A 26,663-nucleotide genomic window follows, 5' to 3' on the forward strand; every position below is an offset into this window, starting at 1 on the left:
TGGCTTGCAGACAATAACATTCTAAGGACACTGTGGAGAAGCAGAACACATCTGGGTCCATTGCAAACTTTCTGCCTCTCCTGTAGAGAGAGCAAACTACAATAGGAAGGTCTCAGCTGGGTTGTTACAACATGGTTTCCTGGTGTCATATTGCAGTGAGCCCAGGATGTCACTCTTTTGGGCATTAAGTGGTAGGGTCATTGGCCAAATGGGCTAGGGCATCATATGAGGAGGGGGACTTAAAGGACATCTGGAAAGCTTCTCATGGGACTCTGACCTCAAGTGTTTAAGCTGCAAGGATTCTCTATCTGCTACAGTGACCATAAACTTGATTGTTATGGTGTCTTAGTGGTCTTTCCTTTATCATGCTACAAAACTCTATGATAGATTTAATTAGGAGCCATTAAACTTTGAGAGACAATTCAATGAACCCTATTTCTCTGAAATCAGAATAGATCACCAAGCTATATATTAATCCAGTACTTATGTTGAGTCATTTCTCAGGAGCTAAACCTTCTGGGCAATCCAAACTCAATTTGTTCAGAGAGAAGCTCATTTTCCAGACAGGATCACACTCTGTGGCTGAGGCTGAATTTGAAAGCTCTATTCACCTATCCCTGACATGGAGTCCCAGAATTACAGGTGAAAAACACCATACATGGTTCAGAAACCAGAACCCTTGAGTACAGTCCTTTCTAGGAGGGGAGTTGTGTGCACATCTCTTTGATTTGGAAACCATGTATTGTAGCCATAGATGAAAATGTCATTCCTAGTTTAGAGGTTGAACTACATCATGTAGGGTAGCAGCCTGACCCTGCAGAGAGTTGTCGTTCAGCTGTGGCTGTGTGCTTTGCAGACTGTCCCACAATGCTTCAGGCCAACTATTCCTGAGAAATATGGTAAATAAACACATTCCTGCCTTTCTGTCAAGGTAAAATATGTCTGTTGTTTAAAAGTGTGTGTATTAGTTACTTTTCTATTACTGTGATAAAACACCATGAACAAGGCAACTTCCAGGAGAAAGACTAGGGAATATGGGTCCAAATGTGGCATCAAGTGGAAGGCATGGCTGCAGGAGCAGGGAGCTGAGGGCTTATATCATTTACTGTAAACACACACACACACACACACACACACCCCAGAACATACAAAAGAGAGAGAGAGAGAATTGTGAATGGTGTGAGTCTTTGTATCCACAAAGCCTGCACCAGCAAAGGACTTCCTCCACCAAGACCATATTTCCTCACATCCCCAACAGCATTACCTACTGGGGACCAAGTGTTCAAACACAGGCGCCGAGGGGACATCCTTACTAAAAACCACCATGGAAGCCGGGCGGTGGTGGCGCACGCCTTTAATCCCAGCACTCGGGAGGCAGAGCCAGGTGGATCTCTGTGAGTTCGAGGCCAGCCTGGGCTACCAAGTGAGCTCCAGGAAAGGCGCAAAGCTACACAGAGAAACCCTGTCTCGAAAAAAAAAAAACCAAAAAAAAAAAAAAAAAAAAACACCATGGAAAGAAAGGTGGAATGGGACACAAATAGAGAACAGAAACTCTGTATTCTCTAAGTCCCTGGAAAGTGGTGCTGGGAGACTTAGGAAGCTGGACAGGACAATGGAGGTATACCAGCATGTGTTCCTGACCACACACCAGAGACTCTTGTGTTCCTGTGTCTGGTCTGTGTCCTTCAGGGCTGTCTTACAGCTCTCCCTGGCATGCTGGACTGCAATGGCCTGGAGGAGCAGAGAAGTTGGGTCTTGATGAGTTGAAGCATTTCCTTTCCCAGGTGCAGAAAATCAGTATAGAGATTTTAGGGGAGCAGAGTAAGCTCTTTTGAAATGGGAAGAGTTGAGAGATTCTTCCATAGAGCAGAGAAATCTGAAGCAGTCTGTGTTTAAGGCATTTACCTGCCTCTGAATCCACTCCAGTGTGTGCACAAGGGAGCAAAGCAAGGTGGCTTTAACACCTTCACCATGCAGCTGTGGAGGAGCCCAGGGGTTTCTTCCTGTGGGAGGTCTGAGCATGGGCTCATCTTTTGTGTGGGAGGCCAGCAAGTTACTGACCACAAATTAGATGACATTGAAGTCACTTGTGCCTTGGTGGCCAGGAAATCCTAGGCTCAGTTCAGCCTCTATCTGAACATGGCTGATGCTGGTTGTCAGATCAGTTAGGACCTTGTGGTAGGAACTTACTTCTATCTCCTCTCTGGAGAGGAATAACAAATGGTTTTCAATGTTATTTAAGCCATAGGACCGTCTCCTCAAAGTAAATGTAACACCTACACTGAACACATATGTGACCATATGATTTCTATCGTACATATATGGTTGATTCTGCACTCTTCTTTGTTTCCATTGTCTCCAATAGGTAGGTCCTTATATGTCTCCAGGGTGGGTTTGTTTTCCAGTTCCCTATTAGAAACTGGGTGACCCCTGCATCTGGGCCTATATAAATCCTGTCTTTGAAAGTTTCCTGACCCAAAGGGAGATTTTACTTCATCTCCCAGAAGAATGTGATGCTCTGTTATTTGGGACAGGGAGGCATTAGGCTGTAGTCATAAGTCATGTTATCTGTTAAGTGTTTAACAGGAGAGGCCCCCGAAGCCCAGGTTGCTTGGAGTTTTAGGTTTATTTGAGTTAAATGAAGCATTTTTATGTTTGTTTTGATACAGAGGCTCTCTCTCTGTAACCTTGACTGGCCTTGGACTCAGGTGTGCATTTCCTGCCTCCCAATGCTGGATTAAGACATGAGCAACCATGCTTCACAGCTTGGATTTTTATTTTATTTTATTTTATTTTTTAGCAATGTGAGTCCAACACAGGGAGACTTTTATTTAACAAAAAGGCAGATCTTCTGGCTACTGTCTCATGTCAAGACCTTCCTAAATTTGAGACTAACAGTTAGTCTTAGGACCGATGGATGCCGCAGTAACACAAAATTTTAAAATTTACAGATATTTCTTCACAGTATTGTTTTTCTATTTTCCTTGATTCCCATTTAATTCTGTTAATGATTTATGCTTCTGAATATGTGCATCTCTGATGATTTAAACCTGCATAATGGCTCTGTATCTGTTACCTTTAAATAAATACAATAGGCCGTCTCATTTGTCTTATTCTGTAGGAACTATCCTCTCTCCTAGTTGAAAAAAATGCTTCTCTGAATAGTTTCCCAGTAGAAGCTAATACACTATTGTCATTTCCAAACCTCATACACTTCAGTGCTCACTGATGGAAAGGTGGAGGTTTCTAGTTCTTTTGCCCTAGTGGATGTCAAAGACTGACACAGGCCATGGGACCGTAATGGCCTCCTACCCTAGAGTCCAGCAGGGACTGAGATGGACATGCTCAGAGGGGCTCCTGCTGTGAGAGACCCTGCAGCTGTGGGTGCTGAGCACACAGGAGGAACTGAGCTGACTGGGAAGAGCTTCCCTAGCATGGACATGTGCGTGGTGGGATACAGGGTTCTGGAGAGAGATGCTAGGAGCCCTGGCTTCCATGGACCCTCTGTGATGCCATTTCTGGCCTGGATATTTGAGAGGCACCTCTCTGCCAGGACCTAAGGTGGGCTGGCACCACGGGACTGAGGCCCTAAGGTGAGGAACCACACATGGCTTGGGTTATAGGAGGTTATAAGAGGTCGGGATGTGCTCAAATCTGCTTGGTTATAAAGCACAGAAGTTGTTAGACTCATCTGAGCAGCCATGATGGAGAAGGACATAGAGCCAGGAGGGTGGACCAAGGTTGACCCTAGTTCCAGAAGAGGATAGGGAAACTAATTCCAGATGTGGAACAGCCCTTACTGAAATATCTGTCACCTTAATAGTGAAGCTGTGGGAAAAAGATACTTTTTCAGGAAGGCCCATCTACAGTGACCTGGGCTCTGTCTCCCATGTCTCCAGGACCAGTGGTTCTTTCCCTCTCCTTTCTTCCATATGACACAGAGGAGGAAAAAAGTTCACCCTGAGCCCCAGGACAGGAGACCCCCAGCTCAGCTTTAGTCTGTCAGAAGGGCAGGCACTGCAGAGTGGGACCAGTGAAAATGAACTGGCAATGGCCGTGCCTGTGCTTTGGGGGAGGTGAGTGTATGGTGTCGGGTGAGCAGAGAGCAGAAGTGTGCCACTGGCCTGCCTAGCACAGAGTTGGTCCATGCATATGAAACCAGACTTCTGATTGAGCAAAGAGAACTTTATTGAGTTGTGGCTTCTGTCCTAGGACAACCCTGGACTCAGCTGTAGGGAAGAAGCAGAGCCAGGGAGGGGTCTGGTTGGCTCTGTGGTTAGCTGCGTTTCATTGTTTTCTTTATCCAGGATAGGAAACTTGACACTCTGGTGAAGGCTTGGGGAGTAGAACCATCAGATTGTCCAAGGGAAACGATGCCTGCAGCTGCTTTTTTACACACGAGAGGCCCCCCATCATCACCCTGTGAATTGAAGGAGGCACAGAGGACTGAGCTATTGTTTCTCCAAGTCCCAACCTCCCATTCCTGTCATACTGCTCTCAAAGAAGCAGGACTTGTGAGCTCTGTTGTGGGAGATCAGAGGGCAGGCCTGGGTGTCCCTGGGCTTCCTGCTCTGACTGGGGACAGGGTTACTGCTTCACCTCCCTCCTGAGCCCAGCCTCTGCCCTTTCTCCAGGTCTGTGATCCACTGTCTATGAAGGTGTGTAGGACCCTCACGTCTGGGTCATTGTTTAAGAACATGGGGACAGGTGAGTGGGCCTGATGTGAGCATGGAGGACAAGACCATGGACAAAAGTGGGTGTCTGCTCGGTGGAGACACCTGCTTGTGTTAATGACACAGGCAGGCATACAGCTTTCTAAAGCCTGGGTCTGGATGTTAGGAGAACTGTGCAAATCCTGCTTTTACACAGCTTCCTTCACAGAGTCTCTTTGTCAGCTCAGGAGGTCTAGCTAGTCATTTTTTCCTAGTGTTCTCCCTCCATTCCATTCCCAGGGAAATCATTCCAGGCACTGGGCAAAGTCCCTTGATGTTTGGTCTCCAGGTCCCAGATTGCCTTTCCCTTCCCACGGACCCCAGGGAGGATGAAAATCCAACTTACCTTGAAGGAAGCACGCTTGATCTTTGGGTCCCCCAGACATAACTGATTGGCTTTGTTGTAATAACCTTGAAAGTGGGACTCACACACCTGATCCTTCTGTACCGTCAGCTCCACCTCTTGCAGTGTGTTTGGGTATTCACCATTTGGGGCCATCATTCCCCAACCAGCCACAGAGCACACATCCCCTGGCTTTACATCGACCTTGCGCCTGGGCAGGTTGAGGGGCCTCACGGCTTTAGTTATCTTTGCTGTACTCTGCAGCTGATAGGGAAGAGGCAGGAGAGACCAGCTCAGCCAGGAGCCTGCTGACCTGGGACACTTTGACAACCAGGATGGCAGGGAGGGAAGGAGCAGGGTGAGAGCAGGAGGGGAGGGGCAAGCCTTGGATCAAGCAGAGCAGAGGCACCAGGGATGGGTGAGGTGTGGGTGGAGGTGTGGATGGGGGGGGGGGTGGCAGGTCTCACCTTCAAGAGCATGATGTCATTGGAGCGGTCCTTGGGATGGTAGTCTGGGTGTGGAATGGCTTTTACCACAGGGATGATCTGCTGGGTCTCCTCCTGTGCCTTGATGTTGTGGGCCCCAAGAATGACTCTCATTGAGCTGTAGAGAGCAGAGTGGAGATGAGAGATGTGGAGGGAGAGAGGACACAGTCCAGGAGGTGTAAGAGGCAGGGAGGGGCTCTAGCTGAGGGGACTTGAGGAGACAGGAGGGCCTCAGGGTTTGACCTGCTGCTCTGCTTCTCAAGAACATAGAGTCCTGGAGGTTCCCTCTGGCTTCTAGGAAATACTCCAAAGTTTGCACAGACTCTCAACGCGTCCTTTCAACCTCAGCCACTGCTCCAGTCTGGCCAGGGCGGCTGCTTTCTCCTCAAGTGTGCTGCTGGCTCTGACCTCTCACCTTTGACTCAGTGTCACTGTTTTCAGACTTCCATTTTCACAGTCCTGCCCTCTAGTGTGCTCACAGGAGCATCCACAAGTAGAGGACAGAAGCTCCTATGCAGTCTCACAAAGTATAGGCTAGCTGCTTCTCCTCACCTTCCCAGGCAATGAGCAGCTGTCAGCACGAATTTGTCTCGTACCAGGAAGCCTCCACAAAACTTCTTCTTCCCATCATCATCCAGAAACTTAACATAAGCCATGTAGGGGCGGGAGTTGGGTGAGACCTCATGTCCCCCGATGATCTCCTCTGAAAGAAAAGGCTAGAATATTTGCATGCCTGGGAGCAGCAGATCAGGTCAGGAGGGAAAGTATAGGGAGGGCTGAAGGGGTGAGATCAACAGTACCCCAAGACCGCGACAGACAGAATTCCTTGTACATAGAATAATCTTTGCTGAATCTTAAGCCACAGAACCCTTTTCAAAGAAGGGATGGGTGGAACTTGTCCTCCAGCCCCTGATTTACAAATATTTGGTGGGTCCAGCTCTATCTTCATGATGGTAGATACCGAGGGGATCCTGGGAGACTCCCTATCAGTTTTTCTGTGTTAGTGAGCCTCCGTGACACCTCCAATGTCTTGATTTGTGACAATTTGTCACCTTTTACCACCAAATCTACAGAGGGGAATTTCCTAAAATTCTCCTCTTCTGGTGACCAGTACATCTTGGGTTCTCAGCAAATGCTTTTGGCTGCATGGATGAATGACTTCTACTTAGCTGGAGACCTGGTGGTTCAGAGCTCATGGGGTTCAGAGCCTGCAGAACTTGGAGGAGTGTGCTGAGAAATATGGGAACAGCTGGGGACCTGCAGGAAGTAGTTGAGAGGCCACCAAAACAGGACTGCAAAGCTAGTGGAGTGTGCAATTCGGCACCTTGTCACCCAGGTCCTCTTTCTTCAGCAGGCTGAGGGCAGAGGTTACTAAATAATGCTAATGTTCTTGAGCCAGTGGACTTACCCCATTGCAGGCTGGTCATTAAAGCTGCCCTTGCCCTGGGCTCAAGGAAGGTTAGTGATGTACTCCTTAATATCTTTTCATTCTCTGCTGCTTCTCTTTTTAGGAATTAGGTGAGGAAGAAGAGCAGGGAAAAGCTAGTGCCCACCAAGTCTTCTGAGGACACCTCCCTTCTTCAGACCCTGTTGGAAATCTAGCCAGTGACAGATTTCCAGGTCTGGGTTTCAGGAACCTCCTGGTTAGGTTCAGGTCAGTTCCTGACTAGAGCTGGGCAGAGTCTGCAGAGGTATTATGGGATGGCACCTCTGAGACCGGGATGTTTACTCACCTCCACCAGCTCCAAGTGGCAGAAGAAAGGTCAGGAGAATCAGGACTGGTGGCATCTTCCAGGAAAGCTGCTCAGGTTGGAGGAGTGCAGAGTAGACTCAGTCCTTGAGGGATGAAGGCGGTCAGTGCTCAGTGACCTCCCAGGCATTTTAAACCTGTGCACCTCTGCGCTGATTGGCTTCAGTAATTGAGGACGTTTTCTGGTTTGGGTCAAAATGACACTGTCACCACATTGACATCCTATGAGCTAAGCAGGAATACAGACCAAGAAAAGAGGTTGGTTAGGCTGTGGCTGAGGAGGGCCTGAGACTCCGGAAAGTCCAGTGTGACTACCCTGAGCTAAAGGTGTGTCCTTTCTTACCTTTTACATTTTTTTCCATTCTGATAAGATCTCTTTTTAATTTCTTTGGTCTTTTTTTCTTTCTTTTCTTTTTAAAAAAATAATACCAGCACCCAAGTTACCATAACACAATTATATCACTACATATACACAGATAAAGTTATACAGTAGTTATTTAGGGTTGATACAGTACAGGATTTGACCAGGAGAATTTCCGAACATCATATCATTAACTCTCATTAACCTCTAGTACTTCTGATCATAGTGTGGAAGCATTTGTTGGCGTAGTAGGATGAATTAATCTTAACTCACTCTGACTCTCCTAAATGCTAGGGCATCACAGAGAAATCTCAAAAACAAGTGTTTTCCCTGTTTCCAATGATCACTTCTTTCCATCATATATAGATAAGTTTAATAAACAATCACAATGACATGTATCAGTCACCTGTGTATTATATATTGGCATTTATCTCTAAGCAAAAGCTTAGAATTAGTTAGCAAGAGTAGATCAGCACTGGTTTGCCTACTGAAGACTCTAATGGTATTTACTACAACGTAGCCTAGCATTCTCCATTGATAAACAAGGAGCTTGGTAAGATCTTAAATGATTATTTAGTGGACTAGATCCAGCAGTGAGAGAGACAGGGATCCAGCCCTGGAAACGACTGATATTGACTGGAGTGAGCTGAGGATCTGAGATTAGAGCACAAGAAGGTTAGAGCTCTGTAAGATCAGCATTAGGAGGTGAGACAGGCTGGCCTCACCTAAGAATGGGGTAGGTGTTGTCTGTGTGTGTTTATCTCTCTCTCTCTCTCTCTCTCTCTCTCTCTCTCTCTCTCTCTCTCTCTCTCTCTCTCTCTCTCTCTCTCTGTGTGTGTGTGTGTGTTGCCCATGGAGGTCAGATAGGGCAATGGATGCCCTGGACCTGGAGTTAGGATGGTTGTGAGACACCATATGCATGGTGGGAATTGAACCTGAGTCCTCTGATAGAGCAACGGGTGCTCTAAACCACTGGGCCATCTCTCCAGCTCATTATCGAGAATTAAATATATGATGAAATTCTATCATTTGCAATGATACAGGTAAAACTGAGACATGATCCTAAGCTACATAAGCTAGTGACAGTTGAAAAATAATGAATGATCTCACTCTGCTTATTAAAAAAACAATGGAATTTGTAGAAGTAGAGAAAATAGTGATTAATGGAGGTTAGAACTGGAAGCTGTTGATGAAAAAGTACAGAATTTCAATTTGGGTGTTGAATAATTTTTTGAAATCTACTGCATAAAGTGTTAATACATTGTACTTTTAAAAACTTCTGTCAAATTCATGTTCTTACTATAAAAATGAAAACTATTTCAGTTTGTGGGTAAGTCAGGTAGTTTGATTTAATCATTCTACATCACATACATATAACTTTGAAACCTGATAATATGTGATTAATGTAAAATTTAAAGCTGTTATTTGAATTAAATTAGCTGTATAAAACATGCAAGTATTGGTATGGCTGGGAAAGCACAGAGAGGCAGGAGGAATTCTATTTCTTCATTTCTTCCCTTCTCTAGGGAAAACATCAGCTACTTGGGTGAAATTGTATGAAATTCTGTAGGTAGCTATGCATGATGGTTTGCAGAAAACGACATTCTAAGGACACTGTGGGGAATCAGGACACATTTGGGTCCAATGCAAACTTTCTGCCTCTCCTGTAGAGAGAGCAAACTACAATAGTCTCAGCTGGGTTGTCACAACATGGTTTCCTAGTGTCATACAGCAGTGAGCCCAGGATGTCACTCTCCTTGACACTAAGTTGGCAGGGTCTTTGGCCAAATGGGTTGGGGAGTCATTGTGAAGAGAGGGACTTAAAGGACATCTGGAAGCTTCTCATGGGACACTGTCCTCAAGTGTTTAAGCTGCAAGGATTCTCTATCTGCTACAGTGACCACAAACTTGACTGTTATTGTGTCTTAGTGGTTTTTTCTTTATCATGCTACAGAGAATAGATAATAGATTAGGAGTCATTAAACTTTGAGAGACATATCAGTGAATCCTCTTTGCCCAGGAAATAGAATTGAGGACCTAGCTACATATTATTCTAGTTCTTATGTTGACTCATTTCTCAAGAACTAAAACTTGTGGGCAATGCAATCTCAATTTGTTCAGAGAGAAGCTCATTTTCCAGACAGGATCACACTCTGTGGCTGAGGCTGAGTTTGAAAGCTCTATCCACCTATCCCTGCCCATGGAGTCCCAGAATTACAGGTGAACATCACCGTACCTGGTTCAGAAACCAGAACCCTTGAGTGCAGTTCTTTGTAGAAGGGGAGTTGTCTGCATATCTCTTTGATTTGGAAACCATGTATTGTAGCCATAGATGAAAATGTCATTCCTAGTTTAAAGGATGAACTACATCATGTAGGGTAGCAGCCTGACCCTGCAGAGAGTTGTCGTTCAGCTGTGGCTGTGTGCTTTGCAAGCTCCTCCATAATGCTTCAGGCCAACTACTCCTGAGAAATATGGTAAACAAATCCATTCCTCCCTTTCTGTCAAGATAAGAGATGTCTATTGCTTAAAATCATGTGTATTAGTTACTTTTCTATTACTGTGATAAAACACCAACACCAAAGCAACTTCTAGGAGGAAGATCAAGGAATGTGGATCCAGGTGTGGCATCAAGTGGAAGGCATGACTGCAGGATCAGAAAACTGAGGGCTTGTATCATTTACTGTAAACACACACACACACACACACACACACACACACACACACACACACACACAACAGAACATAGAAGAGAGAGAGAGAATTGGGGATGGTATGAGTCTTTGAATCCTCAATGACTGCCTCAACAATGGACTTCCTCCATGAAGACCATATTTCCTAACATTCCCAACAGCATCACCTACTGGGAACCGGGTGTTCAAATACAGGAGCCTAGGGGACATCCTAACTAAAAATCACCATGGAAAGAAAGTTGGCATGGGACACAAATAGAGAACAGAAACTCTGTATTCTCTAAGTCCATGGAAAGTGGTACTGGGAGACTTAGGCAGTTGGGCAGACAATGAGGTATACCAGCATGTGTTCACCACCACAAACCAGAGGATGTAGCTAGAGTTTTCCTGCCTTGCCCACAGTCGGGGCAAATCTTTGTCACCTGCCAGTCCCACAGCCGCTCAGACCCAACCAAGTAAACACAGAGACTTATATTGTTTCAAACTGTATGGCCGTGGCAGGCTACTTACTAACTGTTCTTACAGCTTAAATTAGTCCATTTCCATAAATCTATACTTTGCCATGTAGCTAGTGGCTTACCGGTACTTTACATCTTCCTTGTCCTGAAGGCTGCCGGCAGTGACTCCTGCCTTCCTGTTCTTTTATTTCTCCTCTCTGTTAGTCCCGTCTATACTTCCTGCCTAGCCATGGCCAATCGGGTTTTATTTATTGAACAATCGGAGCAACACATTTGCCATAGAGACCATCCCCCAGCACAGCCAAGTGCAGCCCATCTCAGACACCTGCACTCAGGCTTGTGGTCCTAGTCATCCTCTATGCGGACCTGCTGGGTAAAGACACAAGGAACCCAAGAACGGGCTCCCATAGGACATACAGAACATCCCACAGCAAGAGGACACTGTGTTCTTGTGTCTGGTCTATGTCCTTCAGGGGTGTCTTACAGCTCTCCCTGGCTTGCTGGACTGCAATGCCCTAGAGGACTAGAGAAGTTGGATCTTGATGAGTTGAAGCATTGTCTTTCCCAGGCGCAGAAAATCAGTATAGAGATTTTAAAGGAGCAGAGTAAGCTCTTTTGAAATGGGGAGGGCTGAGAAATTCTTTCATAGAGCAGAGAAATCTGAAGCAGTCTGTGTTTAAGGCATTTACCTACCTCTGAATCCATCCAATGTGTGCTCAAGAGAGCAAAGTAAGGTGGCTTTGAACACCTTCACCATGCAGCTGTGGAGGAGCCCAGGGGTTTCTCTGCACAGGAGGTCTAAGATTGGGCTCATCTTTTATGTAGGATGTCAGCAAGTTATTGACCTGAGATTAGATGACATTGAGCTTTTATGAAGACTTTCCCAGTAGAAGCTAATTGACTAAAGTCATTTACAAACCTCATACACTTCAGTGCACACTAATGAAAAAGTAGAGATTTCTAGTTGTTTTGTCCTTGTGGATGTCAAAGACGGACATTGGCCATGTGCCCATCATGGCCTCCTACCCTAGCATCCAGCAGGGACTGAGATGGACATGCTCAGAGGGGCTCCTGCTGTGAGAGACCCTGCTGGAGTGGATGTAGGGCATATAGGAGGAACTGAGCTGACTGGGAAGAGCTTCCCTAGGTCTGAGCATGTGGGAGGTGGGGTGCAGTTTTCTAGAAAGAGACACTGAGGGCCCTGGCTTCCATGGACCCTCTGTGATGCCATTTCTGGCCTGGACCTTTGAGAGGCACCTCTCTGCCAGGACCTAAGGTGGGCTGGCACCACAGGGCTGAGCCCCTAAGGTGAGGAACCACACATGGCTTGGGTTATAGGAGGTTATAAGAGGTCGGGATGTGCTCAAATCTGCATGGTTGTAAAGCACAGAAATTGTTAGACTCGTCTGAGCAGCCATGATGGAGAAGGGCATAGAGCCAGGAGGGTGGACCAAGGTTGGCCCTGGTTCCAGAGGAGGACAGGGAAACTAATTCCAAATGTGGAACAGCCCTTACTGAAATATCTGTCACCTTAATGGTAAAGCTGTGGGACAGAGATACTGTTTCCAGGAAGGCCCATCTACAGTGACCTGGGCTCTGTCTCCCATGTCTCCAGGACCAGTGGTTCTTTCCCTCTCCTTTTTTTCCATATGACACAGAGAATATAAAATGTTCACGCTGAGCCCCAGGACAAGAGAGCCCCAAGCTCAGCTTTAGGCTTGTCAGAAGGACAGGCACTGCAGAGTGGGATGCTGTTGGGGTGAACAGAGAGCAGAATTTTGCCACTGGCCTGCCAAGACAGAGTTGGTCCCTGCATATGAAACCAGACTTCTGATTGAGCAAAGAGAACTTTATTGAGTTGTGGCTTCTGTCCTAGGACAATCCTGGAGTCAGCCGTAGAGAAGATGCTGAGTCAGAGAGGGGTCTGGTTGGCTCTGTAGTTAGCTGCGTTTCATCATTTTCTTTATCCAGGATAGGAAACTTGACACTCTGGTGAAGGCTCTAGGCGCTGAACCATTAGTACGTCCAAATGATACAATACCTGCAGCTGCTTTTTTACACACGAGGGGCCCTCCTGAATCCCCCTGTGAATGGAGAGGGCCACAAGGCTCTGAGATGTTGTTCATTCTAGTCCCAATATCCCTCTCATTTCAAGGTTCCTCTCAGAGAAGCACGAATTGTGTGCTCTGCTTGTGGGAGATCAGAGAACAGGCCTGGGTGTCCCTGGGCTTCCTGCTCTGATTGTGGACAGGGTAACTGCTTCACCTCCCTCCTGAGCCCAGCCTCTGCCCTTTCTCCAGGTCTGTGATTCACTCAATATAAAGGTGTGTGGGACCCTCATTTCCAGGCCATTGTTTAAGAACATGGGGACAGGTGAGTGGGCCTGATGTGAGCATGGAGGACAAGACCATGGACAAAAGTGGGTGTCTGCTCGGTGGAGACACCTGCTTGTGTTAATGACACAGGCGGTGAGCACAGCTTTCTAAAGCTTGGGCCTGGGTGTGAGGAGGACTGTGTAAATCCTGCTTTTATACCAGCTGCCTTCACTGAGATTCCTTGTGAGCTTGAGGGGACCTAGTTAGTTACTGGTTAGTGCTGCTCCCAGGAAGAAAGGTCACAGCCAGTGGGCATAGGAGTCCCTTGATATTTGATCTCTAGGTCCCAGATATCTTTTCCCCTCCCATGAAGGATGAAAATCCAACTTACCTTATAGGAAGCTCTCTTGATCTTTGGATCCCCTGCACAAATCTCATTGGTTTTGTTGTAGTAACCTTTTAAGTGGGACTCACACTCCTGATCCTTCTGTATTTCCAGCTCCACCTCTTGTAGTGTGTTTGAGTATTTGTCCCCTGGGGCTAGCCTTCCCCAACCAGCCACAGAGCACACATCCCCAGGGTTCACATCCACCTTGCGCCTGGGCAGGTTGAGGGGCCTCACAGCTTGAGTCCTCTTGGCCTTCTTCTCCAGCTGTTGGGGAAGAGGCAGGAGAGACCAGCTCAGCCAGGAGCCTCCTGGCCTGGGACACCTTGAAAGCCAGGACGGCAGGGAGGGAAGGGATGGGATGAGAATGGGAAGGGTGATCCCTCACCATGATGAGAGTAGCAGGTCTCACCTTTAAGAGCATGATGTCATTGAGGATTTTCTGATGATTATAGGCAGGATGTGGGATGATTCTTGCCACAGGGATGATCTGCTGGGTCTTCTCCTGTTCTTTGATGTTGTGGGCCCCCAAGGTGACAATTATTTTGCTGCACAGAGAGGAGAGTGAGGATAAGAGATGTGAAATCAGAGAAGATCCAGCCCAGGAGGTGTGAAGGGCAGGGTGTGCTGGCCATGGTGGAACCCTAGCTGAGGAAAACTGAAGGGACAAGAGTGACTGTGCCTTCTGCTTCTTAGCCATAAAAACGATAGAATTCTGGAGCACCAGTACCTGCACCACACTGCCCAGAGTCCTTGTGCTAGGAAAGCACATTGTATTGTTTGGTTTGTGTTTCAATGCTAACTCTGATCTACATGTGCTCCATTCCTTAGCCGTTACTCTGGTCCCAGCCTGGTTCTCACTCATGAGACTTGCTGGACCCTCTCTCCTCCCAAGCTCCTTAGGAAGAAGACATGGCCTCCAAGGAATGTTCCCAGGAGGGTATGGACTCTTTCTTGCTCCTCACCTCCCTTTACAGTGAGCAGCAGTCAGCACAAAATCTTCTCGTATGAGGCAGCCACCACACCTTCGAATAACATCTCCATCAGTGATCTCAAGATAAGCCATGTAGGGTCGAGAGTGGGGCTTGGCCTCATGTCCCCCGATGATCTCCCCTGAAAAAAAAAAAAGCCAACCTTTTTTCATCCACCTGCTAGTCCAATGGAGGAGCTTCGTGTAATGGCTCCAGACTTGCTAGGCATTTGGGAGCCAGGGAGGCCTGGAGTTAGGAGCAGACTGAGAGGAGATCCCTAAGAGCTCCCTCTCAAAAAGGAGAGAAAAGTAGGTCTTGGTCTAGCAATCTTTCTTCCACATAGTTGGAGGCATGCCTAAGTCTCTGGGTAAGGAAATGCTAAGGACTCATCCTGTCTTTCCCCTGATTTCTGTTCCTAGAGACTTTCTAACTGTGTCGTTCTGCCCCACCCCCACCCCCCATGAACCCTGTGAGGCCAGGGAAAGTGCTGCTTTCTAGGCTTCAGTTCACACTTTGTGGCATCCTATTTCTTCAGGCCTGGCATATACTGAGTGCTCAGTAAAGGTCATTGGCTTCATGAGTGATGACTCCCCATTCATTCCTAGATGCAGCTACTGGCATTCTAGAAAGCAGAGAAATTAGGGCTTGCCCAGTGGTTCATCCTTGAACACTGGAACCACAGGAAGCCTGGGAAGCAGAGTTGCAGGAAAGGACCTAGTGGCTTGGGATCAGCAAAAGCACTTATTCTGAGGACAGCATTTCCATTTATTCTGGGATCCAGGTTTCTTGGATGAGTACTTGGTGAGGGGGTGACTGTATCATCATAGATGCAGAAGCCAGGCCCATTCTGCCTGTTCCAGGAGAACAGGTTTGCAGGTTTCCTACCCTTTACCATGGCCTTCTAGGAAAACCCACTTTCCAGATGACAAGTATGGCTCAGGAAGGGGCTGTCACTTGTTGGCTCTTCCTGAGAAAGGCCTCTGCCCTCCCACCTCTCATGACAGAAGGGTTAGGCCACTAAGGGAAGTGTTGTTCACTCACCTGCCTTTGTCCTGGGGGGCAGAGAGAAGGCCAGCAGGAGCAGGAGGAGCTTCATCCTCTCTGGGAGACCCAGTAGGTCCCAGCACCTGGGGCTTTGTCCTTGCTCTCTTGTAACCTCTAGGAGATGAAGGAGGTGGACTGAGCTCGGTGACCTGGTGCCCCCTCTCTTTTTATGATGCTTCATCACAGAAGGCTTTCTATGAAAGTTCCCACCCCTGCTGCCTCTGCCTGGTGACGTCTTCTGAGTGCTTGTGTGAGAATCATGAAGTAACCACAGCAGGACCCACAGCTGATGACTCAGAGCCACCAGTTACAGCCCATGGCGGGAACACAAGGGTACTGGGTGGGGTTTGTCGGGTATGGTATCAGAGTCCCAGAAAACCAAGTTCCCAGTGATGGAAGATCAGTGATCTCAATGCTACAGTGCTCAGTCCAAAAGGACAGATGTGCAATGAAGCTCATCTATTGTATTAGAACCAAGTGTGAGCTGACCACCTAGTGGTGGGTAACCAGGGGCAACCATGACTAGAGTACAGTTTGGGGAGGGCAATGGTAGAGTGATGGACAAGGCCAGAACAGACAGGTCTAGCAAACACTATTCAGCCTATTTAGCAGCAGAGCTTCAAAAGTTGCATGTGACAAAGACCTTTCTTATGAAACACCTACATGTGACATTTATTGACATGAAATAAGAGATTGCTGCAGGCTGAGAGCTGAACCCCTGACTGACCAAAGCCTGAGTCATTCCTGCTTCTTCAGAAAAGCTGACACTTGTCCCATGCAAACCTGTGAGTTAATGTTGGGAAAGGTCTAGTTTCCTGAAGGACAGTCAGGTCAGGTCACTAAATTACTGATATAGTCCAACATAAGAAAGCATGCCAGGCTGCTTAAACTCAATAATCTCTCTCTCTCTCTCTCTCTCTCTCTCTCTCTCTCTCTCTCTCTCTCTCTCTCTCTCTCTCTCTTGCTCTCTCTCTCTCTCTCTCTCTCTCTTGTACCAGGATGCAGTGTTCATTGAGGACATAAACGGGTATTGGATCCCCTGAAGCTGGAGTTAGAGGCATTTGTGAGTCACATTATATGGAACCTGGGAAATGAATTCAAGTCCTCTTCAGAGAAGTAAGCATTCTTAACTGCCAAGCCATGACTCCAGCATGAACTTCACTGATTTCTCCCCCTTTTGCTGTTGTATATCATTAGTGAAGCCTCCATCTTAGTAATGGTCCTTTTCAGTGTTAAAACTTTGAAGTGTTTACAAATAGTTTCTACTTTTTCATATGTTGTTACTGGTTCCCTTTAGTTCCTTCTCAAAGTTTCTGAATACTTATAAGAAACGAAAAACCTTTGTGAACGTCTAAGAGCCCTTAAAATATTTCATGTCTATCGTCTCCTATGTGATGGTCCATTCCTTACTCTTCCTTTTTTTCTTTGTAGTTTTGTGTTGAAAACGGGAGATATGGATATTGCCCACCAGGGCCACTTTCATCTTCAAAGGGGTCTGTTTCTACAAATTGGAAGGTGGAATCACATCTTAACCTTCTAGAGTGACAAACTGTGCTCCTCATCTCTCTCAGGGTCTCCTGTGTGACCCTTCTGACCACATCTTCTTAGGATGTGGCAAATAGTTGGGTTTGAGGCAGGGCAGACATATGCTGCAGAGTCACTTACCAGAAGCCTGGGTTTATAGATGCAACATGTGGTTTTCTCTTTATCGTTCCAACTCATGCCTAATAATTCTTGTGTCACATCATCTATCACTCAGTCTCGGTGTGACCGCTCGGTTTTAAGGAATTCTGGTTTTTTAGTTTTTCTTTTTCTGACTGAATAACTCACAAAAGACCCATGAATACACACATAGTAGGGAAACTGGGCAAGGTCTCCTCTATTTGAAACTCCACACTGCAGAGACGGTCTCTAGAAACCTGTGTGAATAGCACAGTGGCATTGCTTTCCTTGCCACCAATGACACATGGGAATTAGTGACAACATTGTTCTGACTTCTTTTCTATTTATGAGTCACTTATGAGAACCCCCAATATGTCCAGAAACTCTGGACACCTTTAATGTTTTCTTGTTTTAAGTTTCTAAGTCAGGAAGATTGAGGATCAGTTGGTAGGCCATGTTAAATCTACCAAAGCACTGCCTAGTTCCTAAGGGCTCAAAGAAGTCTTATACTTATCTCCCTTTGATATCACAAACTAATGCTTTGACTCTTTAGCTGGGAGTATAATAAGCATCTGCACAAGTAATTCAATAACTCTTGAGGATACTGTGGGGGCTGGACATAATGGGCTTAGTGTTAGTGCATGTCTTTAGCTTAGCTCCTTCCTATCTAGAAATGTCAGCTTTGATCTAGACTTCACAGGAGGAAGGAGGATGGACATTTTAATTTTTCCCATTGAGGTTATATGAGTTCAGAATGGCATAAAGAAGCCTTCTGCCAAGAAGATTCTCTTCCTGGTGTGTGCTGGGTGTCTCAGAAAAGGGTATTGAATGTTATCAATTCCAAGATGTCTTGTGTACAGAAAATATGAGTTGGGGAAGTAACACAGCACAGATATCTGAAACAAATTGTGTGTGATTGAGTGTGTGTGTGTGTGTGTGTGTGTGTGTGTGTGTGTGTGTGCAGGCATATTGTTGCTAATGCGTTCTGTTTGTATCCTTTCATTTCAATCTTTCCAAGGACGATCTTGGTACATGTTTTCTCAGGAGTATTTTTAGTACTCAACCAGAAATCAGAAGTCAGCTGCTCTCCCTCCTTATGAAGGTGGCTCCGTTCATTAAGACAGTCTTGTGTAAAGGTCTTTAAGGGAAACAAGACATGAGGGTGGTAGGGACCTGAAGGAAGGAATTTCTCCAATGTGAAGATAAGTTTTGTATGGACTGTGGGGGGGGGGGAGGAAGAGAGAGAGAAAGAGAAGATGTGAGTATGTGTGTAGGTGTGAAAGCAAGAGTGTGAGTGAGAGTGTGTGTATGTGTGAAAGAGAGTGATTGTGTGAGAGTGTGTTTGAAAGAGAGAGAGAGTGTGTGTATGAGAGAGAGAGAGAATGAGAGAATGAGAGAATGAGAGAGAGAGAGAGAGAGAGAGAGAGAGAGAGAGAGAGAGAGAGAGAGAGAGAGATTGTGTATTTTGGTGAGGGGCTTTCACTTACAAGTAGCACTAGACTTTACTCCAAAGCAATGACCCAGTTTGGCATCAAGTCTTCTAGAGAATGATTGCTGGTCATGTCTTGCTAGAAATTCCAGGATACAGTGGGGCCTGGTACCAATGAAGTGTTTCACTTCATAGCTTGGGTTGCAAGTGTCACTATTGGCTTGCAAACTAAGCACATGGGTTGTTTTCCTTTTTTATCTTGTACTACATGAATCCCCTCAAATCTGGTGTTATTTAAGGAAGATAAAGACATATGGTATTTATTCCATATCATAGTTTGCAGTGACCTGTTTACCCTGTGGGGCATCCTAGAAATGCCTCTGCTGGTTAAATTTGTTTCCTAAGGATAACAGCCTTGGTTTTATTGTTCTCCCAGATTTACCCCTCACCCAGCGGCAAGGTTTGTCCAGTGTAGAATTAGAAACCTTCAGACCAGAAAGTTTCCATGTTAGTTCCAACCCCATATACTGCTGTTCTGGGCTCAAACATGACAATACATAAAAACTGTAGGTTATGAGACAAATGCTATTATTCTCAAGCAAGATGGTTTCATCTGTGTGGGTTTCCCAATTGGGATCATTCTGATGACAATTCTCACGACTGTTTCATGAGAGCATTTACAGCATCCATCATCCTTCCTTTTGAATGTCCTGTACCTGGCATTTAGTAGATGCTCAATATCTATTTGTTTGGTTATTAATCACAAAAGTAGTCCTTCTGTGTCAAGTTTCTTTCTCACTTAAGCAGCAGCTAGATCCTGGGAGGACAATGAACCACATTGCAATTGGTGATTAAAACTGGTAAAGAAGCTGTGGTTACTCAGAATTCTGTCTAATGGCCTTTGATCTCACAGGAGACATTGGCTTGACCTCATGGCCTCAGTGATGTAGATGTGAGTTGGGGCTGAATGTTGTTGGGGAAGATTTGTCTGGCTACTCTCTATGACTGTGTTCTGGAGCCAGCAGGTGCTGGTCCCTAGAGCCTGTCAGGCAAGGCATGAGAATGATGGGCATCCTGCTAGTTCATTAAAAAAGTCCTGATAGAAAAACATGAGCTCAAAAGAAATGGGGGCACTGGCTCAGATCAAGGTCAACCAGATGGGCAGGAAGTAGGGTTGGGAGCAGTGAGGTGCCCATTTCAGTGTCAAACAGAACTTAAAAAGAAACTCTGAGATGGCCTGAGATCAGAGAGGTGCCAAGACGGTAGGACTGAGCATCCCCTCTACACCCCAGCTCTCCAACAGCCCTGGCTGTGTTCACCAGATGAATCATGCCCACCTTGCTTGGGCTTCTACCTTTCCCCAATACAGAGGAGGAAAATAAAAAGGATTATATTTACACAAAAGATTTTGTAACTTAATTTGTTAATCATGTGTGATTCAAGCAATGTTCATCTACATCAAGTTTTGTTTTATTTTTGGTGTTTTGAGACATGATCTAATATAACACAAACTAGTTCTGGACTCAGAATGCAGCCTTGGATGCCTGATTTTCTCAGTTCTGGGGGTAGAGGTGTTCACTAGCACATCCTGCTTACTTAAGGCTGGAAATGAGTTCAAAGCTTCATGTATGCTAGGTAAACATTGTACCAGGGGCATTCTGGTAGGATTTGCTGAAGAAGGCAGAGGCAGGACGATCACGAGTTCAAAGCCAGCCTGGGCTACATAATAAATCTCAGGCCAGCCTAGGCTCCCAAGTGAGGCCTTGTCTCAATAAACAGAACAAAGCACATCAAAATATCACCAACAGTGACAGAGCTAAGTTTTTGTTCTGAAGTGATAAAGTGCTCTGTTTCTCAACAGGACCTCCTCAACCCAGTCCACAGATTCTTAAAGAAGGGAGAGCTTCCCCTCAAGCTGATCAGAGGGGAAGAGCTAGGGCGGATGTAGGGACAGTGTGGCACCCTGGAGGGTCTGTCAATCTTTACCAAGCTCCCTGAACTTCATGCTCTGCCCTGTTATGTCCCTAGGATTGGGGCCCTGGGTTCTCTTCGGGGAGATCATCAGGACACAGAGTCCTCACTTACTCTCTTAACTGCACAACTGCTGTTCCTAGGCCCTAAGCATGGTTAAACCTGATAAGAGGGGGTCACCGGGATGGGCTTTGGATCAGTGGAGAAAAGCCAGTGGCTTTTGTCCAGACCCAGAGCAATCAGAAGCAGAAGTTTATGGGGACAGTTTGGGTTCAGAGGTCTTATGATGTTTGTCGAAAAACAGAAAGAACTGAAATGACCATGGATGGTGGACAGCCTGTCTAGACGCTTCCTCAAGGAAAAGCTTGTACCTCAGTCCACAGGGACAGGCTTTCTAAAGCCCTTTACCCAACAAGAAAGACTATTCCCATAGCTGTGAAGTCTCTTTCTCTGTGAGTTCATGCCTTGTCTACACCTCTGCATCCTGAGTGCTGGGTCGAAAGGTGTGTGCCACCACACCCAGGCTTTCATTTCATTCTTTTCTTTCCTTTCCTTTCCCTCCGTCCCTCCCTCTGTTTCTCCTTCCCTACCTCCCTCCTTCTCTTCCTTCCTCCATTTCATTCTTTCATATTTTGTTTGTTTGTTTGTTTGTTTTGCAATGAATCTCTGGGAACTGACTGGGAGTTTTACCCCCTCTCTTCTTCCCGGTAAAGCCAACACACAGCCTTCTGAAGAGGTTGTCGGCCTCACAGAGGGAAGCACAACCCATGCCTTCCTCAGCAGTGACTCTGGAAGAAAGGTCTACAACGCCAAGGCCTTTGTTAGAAAAGGGAGTTCCACAGTGTGTTTTCCAGAGTCCCCACAGGAAACTGTGAGCCACAGAGAAGGGCCTCTCGCTTAGCCTCATCTCGTGCTCTGTGTCCCCTGCTTTACAGCTGTGTGACTGCCCAACTAGACAGTGACGACAACTGTCAAACATGACTGAAAGTGCCAGCTGTGCTCCCGAATGCCTTCGGACACAGGATGGATGGGCGGGGTTTTCATTTCCTGAGGGACGTGGAGAGGAGAGCGAGTGGCACAAAACAGAAAGGAGGGACCGCAAGAAAGCACTGGCTAGTCCACAATTGACTTCGGGACACTCAGAAGACAGGGGGAAGCTGAGGACCAAGAGAAAGCCTTCCCAGAGGCTTTCAGAATCTCCACAGCATTGGGTTGGGGACAACTGTCTACAAGGAACTTGTCTCCAAGAGTCCGTTTGCATTTCCCTGTCCCTGCCGGGACCAGGGGCTTGGAAAGCCTGGATCTCTGACTTTTTCTGACTATCAGTGACTAGGTATCTGGCATATGATCTTATCTCCTTTGTCTATTTTAAACATTGGGCTCCTTCCACCTTACATGACACCCACCCTCCTTCCTCCATGCCTTCCACAGGCTGTTTGAAGAGCAGAGATTTCTTGTGTAACCCTGTGTTGTATTTGATATGACAAATGAATTTTCATCCTTTAGTGTCTCACCAACTCCCTTATTCATATTTTAAGACAGGATCTTACTGTATAGCTCAGGCTAGCCTGGAACTTGCTGTGTAGTCCAGGCTGGCCTTGAATTCCAGATCCTCCTGCCTCAGCTGCTGGAAACCTTGCTCCAGACTGGTTCGTAGACCTGGCAGGGAAGGATGGATTTGGTGCCATGAAGAACTTGTGATCACCTGTTGTTCAAACAAGTGGACCCAGATAGCCTGGGCTGTCTGCTTTTATACAGTTTCAATGGTTTGCATGAGCAGTTTTACAATCAGTTTTTACTTCCTACATTTCTGAAAATGGTTAGAATTATTGCCAGATTGTTCCTTGTTTCTTTCTCCTTCCATCTCCCAACTCTCCCACGGGTAGCCATTAGTACCTTTTAGATCTATATCTCTACCGTCAGAAGCATAAGCACTTTTGCAAGCTACAAAGGAGCTTTTCTAACTAGGCACACCTACAGGTAGGACAGTGTGCCCAGTTGGCAGCACATGGGGTTACAGCGTCATGTAGGGAGAGAGACAGTTTTGTCTGTTGTGGTTAATATTTATGTCTGGTAGGGTCTGGATTCTCATGATCAACTCACCAGCCAAAGCAATTCAATCCACTCTACATTGTGTACTATTCTGCCCCCTCTGGGGGCATACCAAGTGTTTCCATTCATCCTATAGGCAACATAATCTGGAGACGTACTTACTCTTAATAGTTGTCACTGTTCTCCTTGCCCTTATGTCTATCTCTCTTAACTTCTTGGGGTATTAGCACAATTATTAGAAATGAGGGAATGGTGTTTTTCTATGATTCTACTTCATTCCCTTTTCCTTGAATGTTCCCATTAATTCTCGATAACATCTATTTGATAACATTTTTGACAGCTCTTTTGGTTAAAATCATTCTTTCCAGAACAGTTATGCAAATATGTGATATTAAATTTGGTGACCTACACTGACTCATTCAGGCCAGAAGTAGGGAGGGCTAGCAGGGTGAAAGCAAGGAGAGCAGGTAGCACACACGGGGTCGGGCCCAGATTCACACAGCAAACTGTCCACAGGGTCTGGATAAGTAGGTCAGGGTCTCCAGGGTCTTGCCACAAGAAGAGCCATTCATGTTGTTCTCAGGCCTGAAGAAGTCACATGGCTCCCGACACTCAGCTCTCTGAGTGCTGGGATTATAGGCATGGACCACAATGCTTGACTAATGATCTTTCCATGTGATTTCCATCCCCATTTCCTCACTCTTACATGAAACAACTGTAAATCACATGCCTGGTGCTCCATATCAATGCCATCATCAGAGATCTAATTCCAACTTAAACACTGAATAGATGGAAGGGAGGAAGTTACCGCTGATATTTGAGGGAAACCTGGACTAGGTGGATGATGGGAGTGTGTGCATAGAAGGCCTATATATAAAAATCCTCAATTACAACTTCTAGATGAAGGGTAGACCGATAGCCTACTCAATGGCCTAATCAATCAATGAATAATACATTTTGACAGTTCTTTCATTACTTGAAATATAATAATAAAAAAGCATTTCCCTGAAAATGTGTTAAAATAATTTAAAATACCAGGGGTTAGCTTGTGGCTGAAAATTCATTTAATTAGTCAAGAATCATAAACTCACCATGACATGTTCTGAGCATAAACCTCCATTGGGAGTTTCACTTAGTCAAAAGAGCCATTGACTTTTCACTGTCATCATAGCCACAGCAGGAACTCAGAGAAACCATCACGGGGCTGAGATCATGGACAAGGGCAAATTTCTTGCACATTTTGAAACTTTCCATTCTGTGTGCTGATAGAGGGGAAGCCAAATTATAACAGCCCTGGAGAATTAGCCCTTAGGGAAGGGCTTTCACATCACACAGGTAGAGACTGAATGTCTGACTCGGGCAATTCTTTCACTCAAGTAGAACACACTGAACTCTCTGTGCGTGCTGTTCCTTAAAGCATTGGGAACCAGCTTGTGAACACCGATGTTTTTCTCCTCTTGAGAACAGAATGCAAACACACATGCTTATTAATGACAACAAGTATTCTGAAGAAAAAAAAATCACAACAGTATGACAGGTTAATTTGATCTTTGCATAGGGTCATCCAAACTTTCCTGGGAAACAAGCCTTTGGCAGTTGTGAAAAATGTACAGTTGAAAATGAAAAGTGTCCTCTGACCTGTTCACCCAGTGAGAGGCTCCCATGTCCTGATTCTCTGGAGTGCCTGAGTCTTATAAAAAATGAATTCCAAAACAATAAGTTCATAATTTTAAGTCTTTGAACATTTGAATCTTCTCTTCAACAAAGGCATCATAATATGCCAAGCAAGTTTGGATTGGGAGGCAATGTTTATAAGGGTCTACCTCATGAAAAGCAGCATCTCCAGAAGATATTAATTATGGAAAGACAATCTACTGAACTTTGAATATCAGAGGCTTTACAGATGTTTTTCCCAAAGACCAATCTCAAAGGGTTAATGGATTTTGGAAGCAATCATGAACCTCACCAGTAGTGAGGACCCTGCTGCAATGATTTCCTTAGGAGAGGTTCATGTGCATGTAATACCCAGAGAGCCACTGAAGAACCTGCCTGCCATTGTTCCAGGGGCAAACAATGGAAACAAGCAACCCCTGTTAAGAATGGATACTTATTTTTTTCCTTTTTAAAAATATTTATTTATTTATTTATTTTAATACCAAATGCCGTTTATTGAAGGAGGGAGGAGGTCTTAAATACAGGCTTATAGCACAATGGGAGAACCCCGGAGGGCAGAAGTTTGCTACCGATGTTTACAATCTTGTATCTAAGCTGTTAATGCCCATTATGCAGGATACACAAACAAGGAACTTCCCTTAAGCATTCAGGAGGGTGGAACCCAGCAGGGAATTAGCATAGGGAGGATGTCAAGGTCAAGGTTAGCAAGCAAGGCAACAGTTACCCAAAACGGGGGCCAGGGCCCTACAGGTACCCCTTTTACTGATAAATAAGCTTCTGACTTAGGTTGCGTGGGACATCAGCAGGTCACCTTACCCGTCATGGAGACACCTGCCCAGACCACACAGGCAATCTGTCTTAGGTTGGTGAATGCCCCCCAGGCATTTCCCATCTCTGAATACTCATTATCATACAGGCTCAATCATTTGATACTTATTTTTTTGGGAGTTAAAATGCTAAAACGTATGACCCATATTTATGTGTGTCAACAGAAATAAATGTCAAAGGTATGTAATTGATTAATTTCTCCAAATGAGGAAATCAAATTGATTTCATAGATGATAACCTAAAAATTTTAATAAAGCATTTGAAATACATGATGTGGTTCTCTTTCTTTAAAATGAAATTATTTAAAAATGTTAAGTGGAATATGGTTTCTTGTAGATGTATCCAACCATCTTATTAAATAAGAAACACAGAAACAATGTAAAAGAGAAAGCCAAGCGGTCAGAACTCAGAGCTAAAATCTCACCCTTCCTCCTGCAGTGTCCCAGCTTCCCGAAAGAGAGCTATATCCCGTCTGTCCGTCTTTTTATAGTATTTTGTTCTGCCTTCTCATTGGTTGTAAACCCAAACACGTGACTGCCTTGTCACTGTCTGTATGTACAGCCCCCAGGTCTTAAAGGCATATGTCTCTAATGCTGGCTGTATCCCTGAACACACAGAGATCTATGGGATTAAAGGCGTGTGCCACCATCGCCACACTCTTGCTATGGCTCTAATAGCTCTGACCCCCGAGTAACTTTATTTATTAACATACAATCAAAATCACATTTCAGTACAATTAGAATACCACCACAGTTTCTAACCAGGTGTGGTGGCACACATCAGTAGTTCCAGCATTTGGGAGGCAGAGGCGGGTAGATCTCTGAGTTTGAGGCCAGTCTGTTCTATAAAGCAATTTACAGGAGAGCCAATGGTACTCAGAGAAACCCTGTCTTGAAAATCAAACAAAAAAAAACAAACAAAAAAAATAAATAAAATGATGTTTCTTAGGACTTAGAATAAGATATAAGCCACCTTTTAAATTAAAAAAATCATGTGTTTGAGTGCTTGCCTATCTGTGGACAATGTGGGTGCCTGGTACCCTTAGAATTCAGGAGAGGGCATCTGAGCCCAACTGGAGAGGGCATCTGAGCCCAACTGGAGTTACAGATGGTTGTGAGCTGCCATATAGGTGCTGGGAGCTGAACTCTGGAAGAGCAACCAGTGTTCTTAACCTGTGAGCCAACTCTCCAGCTGCCTCCGTCCTTTTTTTTTTTTTCTTTTTTCTTTTTTTTTCTTTCTGTTGGAGAGCAAACAAAATGAAGACAGACTGAGTCATGTATGTGATTTGCTGGGGAACTGCCTCACATCTCATGGTTACCATCTAGACTCCCACATGGTGTCCAACCCTGAGACACTAGCTTTTTGTTTTATTTTCTGTTCCACAACCACACACACACACACACACACACACACACACACACACACACACACCGCACACACGCACGCACGCACGCACGCACGCACGCACGCACGCACATGCACACACACACTATTGGCTTCTGTCACTCAGGACAACACAGAAATGGAACA

General features: G+C 45.6%; 2 protein-coding genes across 2 annotated transcripts; both read right to left on the bottom strand.

Annotated features, from left to right (window-relative positions):
• Positions 1–4,170: 4,170 nt before the first annotated feature.
• LOC102921594 (granzyme C-like) lies at positions 4,171–7,403 on the bottom strand. The gene is made up of 5 exons (XM_006993465.4): positions 7,274–7,403; positions 6,093–6,243; positions 5,523–5,658; positions 5,059–5,319; positions 4,171–4,420 (listed from the first exon to the last, which is right to left on the bottom strand). Exons 1-5 carry the CDS (start codon positions 7,326–7,328, stop codon positions 4,277–4,279), a joined length of 747 nt encoding a protein of 248 aa, XP_006993527.2. The 5' UTR covers positions 7,329–7,403; the 3' UTR covers positions 4,171–4,276.
• Positions 7,404–12,636: 5,233 nt separating this feature from the next.
• Positions 12,637–23,815, bottom strand: LOC102921300 (granzyme B-like). The gene is made up of 6 exons (XM_006993464.4): positions 23,723–23,815; positions 15,515–15,631; positions 14,468–14,615; positions 13,915–14,050; positions 13,509–13,769; positions 12,637–12,886 (listed from the first exon to the last, which is right to left on the bottom strand). Exons 1-6 carry the CDS (start codon positions 23,739–23,741, stop codon positions 12,743–12,745), a joined length of 825 nt encoding a protein of 274 aa, XP_006993526.2. The 5' UTR covers positions 23,742–23,815; the 3' UTR covers positions 12,637–12,742.
• Positions 23,816–26,663: the final 2,848 nt, after the last annotated feature.

Source organism: Peromyscus maniculatus, chromosome 9 (assembly GCF_049852395.1).
Source record: "Peromyscus maniculatus bairdii isolate BWxNUB_F1_BW_parent chromosome 9, HU_Pman_BW_mat_3.1, whole genome shotgun sequence".
In the NCBI taxonomy this organism is placed as follows: domain Eukaryota; kingdom Metazoa; phylum Chordata; class Mammalia; order Rodentia; family Cricetidae; genus Peromyscus; species Peromyscus maniculatus.